The sequence below is a fragment of the Mandrillus leucophaeus genome, unplaced genomic scaffold (genome assembly GCF_000951045.1).
Source record: "Mandrillus leucophaeus isolate KB7577 unplaced genomic scaffold, Mleu.le_1.0 Scaffold3, whole genome shotgun sequence".
In the NCBI taxonomy this organism is placed as follows: domain Eukaryota; kingdom Metazoa; phylum Chordata; class Mammalia; order Primates; family Cercopithecidae; genus Mandrillus; species Mandrillus leucophaeus.
In genome coordinates, this window is record NW_012103142.1 from 1,197,495 (window position 1) to 1,203,223 (window position 5,729).

At 44.4% G+C, this 5,729-nt stretch overlaps 1 protein-coding gene across 1 annotated transcript in view; it reads right to left on the reverse strand.

Moving 5' to 3' along the window:
* NUDT3 (nudix (nucleoside diphosphate linked moiety X)-type motif 3) overlaps window positions 1-5,729 on the reverse strand; it is a 114,898-nt gene that overhangs the window by 4,887 nt on the left and 104,282 nt on the right. The window contains exons 3-4 of the mRNA XM_011986529.1: window positions 4,361-4,405; window positions 2,180-2,264 (exon numbers count right to left, since the gene is read on the reverse strand). Of these exons, the coding sequence (XP_011841919.1) occupies window positions 2,180-2,264; window positions 4,361-4,405 (130 nt within the window). The remainder of the gene's footprint in view (window positions 1-2,179; window positions 2,265-4,360; window positions 4,406-5,729) is intronic.

Consider the following 5,729-nt stretch of genomic DNA (forward strand, 5'->3'; position numbering starts at 1 on the left):
ATCTGTTGCCCAAGCTGGAGTGCACTGGCGTACTCTTGGCTCACTGCAACCTCCACCTCCCGGGTTCAAGCGATTCTCCTGCCTCAGCTTCCTGAGTAGCTGAAATTACAGGTGTGTGCCACCACGCCTGGCTAATTTTTGCATTTTCAGTAGAGACGGGGTTTCACCACATTGGCCAGGCTGGTCTCGAACTACTGACCTCAAGTGATTTGCCTTTCTCAGCCTTCCAAAGTGCTGGGATTACAAGCGTGAGCCACTGCACCAGGTGGTGTTAAACTATGGTGTTTAACAGCTGTATAACATTCCATCAGACACATGTCATTCATTGATTTGTCATTCACTGAGTTATACATTTAAGATGCAATTTTTAACCGGTAAGAAAAATGGTAGTAAGATCATCTGAAGGAAGGCTCCATAGGCTTGTCATATTTTAGATTATTTCATTAGGGTCAATTCTCAGAAGTGGGAGTACAAGGTGAAAGGTTTGTTTTATTATTAATAGAGCAACGGTACCTAAAAAAATTAGTATCACAAGTGTGTGACTCCTGCCTGACAGAGTGCTCTGAGGATAGGGCCACACCACACATCCACTGCTGTCTCCTTTTCTGGCGCTAGCACAGCTGTCAGGGAGTCTGTTTTCAGCATATCCACAATGAATTTGTTTCCTTGAGCACCCTGCATTATTACTAGATACAAAGCCATCAAGAGCCAAAGGGCTACGAACTGCCCAGAGTAACAATGTGAGGGGCATGGCAGCAAGGAAAACACTAACATTAAAGGGAGAATGTTGGCAAGTAAATTTTATCTGTCTGCCAATTTGTAACGGAAATTAGTGTTCTACTTTCTAGAATATACTTTTCTTCAGAGGTAAATAATCAAACCGTGAACCAACCTTTGCACCACCACAGTTTATAGTTCAAAAGATGTAAACACAATGGCCATCTGAGATAAAAGAAAATGACTCCTTTGGGAGAAAGCTGGGTGTACCTAAAGAGTGCACTCAGCACCCTTTTATAAAAGTTCATAAGCCGGGCGCAGTGGCTCACGCCTGTAATCCCAGCACTTTGGGAGGCGGAGGAGGGTGGATCACCTGAGGTTGGGAGTTCGAGACCAGCCTGACCAACACGGAGAAACCCCATCTCCACTAAAAATACAAAATTGGCCGGGTGTGGTGGCACATGCCTATAATCCCAGCTACTAGGGAGGCTGAGGCAGGAGAATCGCTTGAACCTGGGAGGCGGAGGTTGTGGTGAGCCGTGATCGTGCCATTGCACTCCAGCCTGGGCAAACAAGAGTGAAACTCTGCCTTAAAAAAAAAAAAAAAAAAAGTTCATAAATTTTATCATTTTTATATTCATATAAAACATGAAAAATATAAAAATATATATTGTAGATATATCATATAAGAATAAAACTAGAAACTACCTGCACTATTCTGCATCTACTAAATTTCTAGAGGGACTCACACTACCAAACAATTTTCTCAATAGGAACAAGACCAGGGTCCTGCTCTCACTTACGGTCCCCACGGCCAGCAGTGAGCCTGGCATGGCGGAGGCCCTCAATCAGTATCTGTTCAGGAGGTGCAGAAGTATAGCCTGTTTGGGAAGGACTCAGTTTGATTTTAGAAGCAACATTTCTTATTTTTAGGGGTCATGCTTCTATTTGTGGACCATATACTCACTTCAGATTCCATTTAAACATTTCAAAATACTATCTGGTTCAAAATGTACATGCTTGTTTTATTATACACATCCCTCAATTATTTCTATTCTTTATCCAGTTCTTGTTTTTGTTGTTGTTTGTTTTTGAGACAGTTTCACTCTGTTGCCTAGGCTGGAGTGCAGTGGCATGATTATGGCTCAATGTAACCTCAACCTCCCAAGCACAAATGATCTTCCTGCCTCAGCCTCCTGAGAAGCTGGGACCACAGGCATGTGCCACCACACCCAGCTAATTCTTCTGATTTTTGTAGAGATGAGGTCTTACTAGGTTGCCCAGACTGGTCTTGAACTCCTGGGCTCAGGTGATCCTCCTGTGTTGGCCTTCCAAAGTATTGGGGTTACAGGTGTGAGCCACTGAGCCTGGTAAGCTCTTGTTTCTGGTTCTGGTAATGACCTGTGGCATGGCAAGGGCTGGTTGTGAGGAGCCCTTTCCAGGCTGTCTGAAGATGGCTTACCAATGTTAACTGAGTCTTCCCAGTCTTCCAGCACTTCAGTGACAATGAGCACATAGACATACGTCCTGTGCTTCCTCTCCTGGTTCTGAAGGGCAAAGAGAGAAGGACAGAGAGAGTTTTTCCTTAGAAAGCTGGAATTACTTAAATGAAACACACTCTTAAGCACATGTCCAGAGAGCTTAGACACAAAGATTCTAAACTTTTACTTTTTATGGTCCTACATGATTTAAAACAGGCCACACTTGAATTTGAGGGTGTGCTCTTTGCCTGGACTTCTAAAACCAAGTATTTATATTGTTTTTTCCTCCCCTTCCCCTAAACACAATTTCACAGGAATGCTGTGACTCCTTAAGAAAAAGGCATCATGTACATTTAACCAGCTAGAACACCAGGGAAAGGACTGTCGATGGGTGGGCCACCACAGAGCTCTCACACTTCAGTGACCCCAGCAAGGCAAACAAGCTGAGTGTGACACACACACACACACCCCCACACCCACCCACCCCTTTTCCCACTAACCCCACTTACCTGTTTTTTTGAGAGAGGGCCTTACTTTGTCACCCAGAGTGGAGCGCAGTGGCATGATCATGGCTCACCGCAGCCTTGACCTTCCTGAGCTTAGGTGATCTTCTCACCTCAGCTTCCTGAGTAGCTGGTACAGGCACGCACCACCATGCCCGGCTAATTTTTGCATTTTTAGTAGAGACAGCGTTTCACCATGTTGGCTAGGCTCATCTCAAACTCCTGACCTCAAGTGATCTGCACGCCTAGGCCACCCAAAATGCTGGGATTACCTATGAGAGCCACCGTGCCCAGCCAATTTTTGTATTTTTTTTGTAGAGACAGGATTTCACCATGTTGCCCAGGCTAGTCTTAAACTCCTAGGCTCAAGCGATCCTCCCATTTTGGCCTCCCAAAATGCTGGGATTACAGGCATGAGCCACAGTGCCCAGCCACCTTTTAAAAAATTTTATTTATTGCCAGGGCGATGGCTCATGCTTATAATCCCAGCACTTTGGGAGGCCAAGGTAGGCGGATCACCTGAGGTCAGGAGTTCCAGACCAACCTGGCCACCATGGTGAAACCCTGTCTCTACTAAAAATACAAAAATTGGCCAGATGTGGTGGCGGGCACTTGTAATCTCAGCTACTTGGGAGACTGAAGCAGGAGAATCGCTTGAACCTAGGAGGCGGAGGTTGTGGTAAGCTGAGATCGTGCCATTGCACTACAGCCTGGGTGACAGAGCAAGACTCTGTCTCAAAAAAAAAAAAAAAATTATTTATTTACATATCTATTTTTTCATTAGAGATCTTTCTTCTGATATTTTTATTTTTAAAACTTTTTGTAGAGATAGAGTCTCACTCTTTTGCTCAGGTTGGTCTTGAACTTCTACCCTCAAGAGATTGTTGTGCATCAGCTTCCCAAAATGCTGGGATTACAGGGGTGAGCCACCATGCCCAGCATCTGCTCATCTTTATTTCTCCTGATTTCTCACCTTTTTTCCTGCCTTCTTTCAAATTTGTATCGCAGCTTATTTCCTTGTTTTTCCTCTCTTTGTTATAGTTACTTATCTTCTATTTTTCTTGTCTCTCTACACTCAGCTACCCTTCCTCCTACCTTGGTAGGAGAGGAAGAAAGGTAGGAATGGGGTAAAATAATACTTACAAATAATTCTAGTAGTTTAGGGGACAAGACTATGGGATTTCTTTCTTTCTTTTTGTTTTAAAGCATGTTATCCTCTGTTGGTGCTGCTTTCTTTAAAAAACTCACCGAGGTTGGGCACGGTGGCTCACGCCTGTAATCCCAGCATTTTGGGAGGCTGAGGCAGGAGGATCGCTTAAGCACAGGAGTTTGAGACCAACCTGGGCAACCTGGCAAGACCCTGTCTCTTACAAAAAAATTTGAAAATTTAGAAGGCATGGTGGTGTGTTCCTGTAGTCTCACCTACTTGGGAGGCTGAAGCAGGAGATTGCTTGAACCCAGGAGTTCAAGGCTGCAGTGAGCTATGACTGTGCCACTGCACTCCAGCCTGGGCGACACAGTGAGACCTTGTCTCAGAAAGTTAAAAATAACTAAAAAACACCCAAAAACTCGCTGAAACAGAGATAGCATTTTTCCTATGTTAATATCTGTGTGGTTATTAATACATATCATTTGTACCAAAGATTTTAACAGACTTACCTCAAATATTCCAACTAATCTTCCCAATGTCCCTTTTACTCCAGCCTGGAAAGTGAAAAGAATAATTAATGCACTGATAGTATTATATTGCTGGTCTCATTCTCAGTCTTCTTAAGCAGTTTATAAAATAGAAACAAAAAACAAGAGGACACAGCTTGGGCAGACTCACATCTGTGAAGTGATACCAGTGTTTCCTATGTGTCACAGACTGCTAACAGCAGTGTATGCTCTGGGAAGTTAGAATGCCTTTCATTTCTTCTGGTCTCTCTCCCTACTGCAAAGCTAGCTAAACCTAGCAAGATAATCAAGGCCATGAAGCCACCATACCAAAAATATTTTGAGGGATTGATTACTTCAGGTCAGGCACTGCCACTTTGGGAGGCTGAATTGGGAGGATCGCTTGAGGATAAAAGTTCAAGATCCACTTGGGCAACATAGTGAGACCCTGCCTCTAAAAATTTGTTTTTAAATTAGCCAGTCATGGTAGCATGTGGCTACAGTCCCAGCTACTGGGGAGGCTGAGGTGAGAGGATCACCTGAGCCCAGGAGTTCAAGGTTGCAATGAGCTATGACTACACCACTGCACTCCAGCCTGGGTGACAAAGTGAGACCATGTCTCAAAATTAATTAATTAATTAATTAATTGGTCAGGTACTATGGCTCACGCCTGTAATCCCAGCACTTTGGGAAACTGAGGCGGGTGGATCACTTAAGCTCAGGAGCTCAAGACTAGGCTGGGCAACATAGTGAAACCCTGTCTCCACAAAAAATACAAAAATTAGCTGGGTATGATGGTGCACGGCTGTAGTCCCAGCTACTCGGGAGGCTGAGGTGGGAGGGTTGTTGGGTCCAGGAGGGGGAGGTTGCAGTGAGCCGAGATCACACCACTGCACTCCAGCCTGGGTGACACAGCCAGACCCTGTCTCTAAATACATACATACACACACAAATTACTTCATTCACTTATTCATTCAACAAATATATACTAAATGTCTAATTTGAACCAGAAAACAGTGTATGTGCCAGAGGTATAACAATGAATCGGCTAGAATGCAAGATCCCATAAGACCCTTGTCTGACTTGGCTGTCCGCATACAATATGCTGGAAGAGAGTTCAGCACCCTGCAAGAACTCAGGAAAGCCTAGATCAACAAGAACATAAACATGGTAATTCTGCTATGGGTAAGTATCATGACAGAAATACACAGAGTGATGTGATGACAAGAAGTGGCAGGGAGAGGGGCAACTTCAGTGGTCAGACCTTTTTTTTGAGTGGGGGGATGAAGTCTCACTCTGTCACCCAGGCTGGAGTGCAGTGGTGCAATCTCGGCTCACTGCAACCTCCGCCTCCCAGGTTCAAGCGATTCTC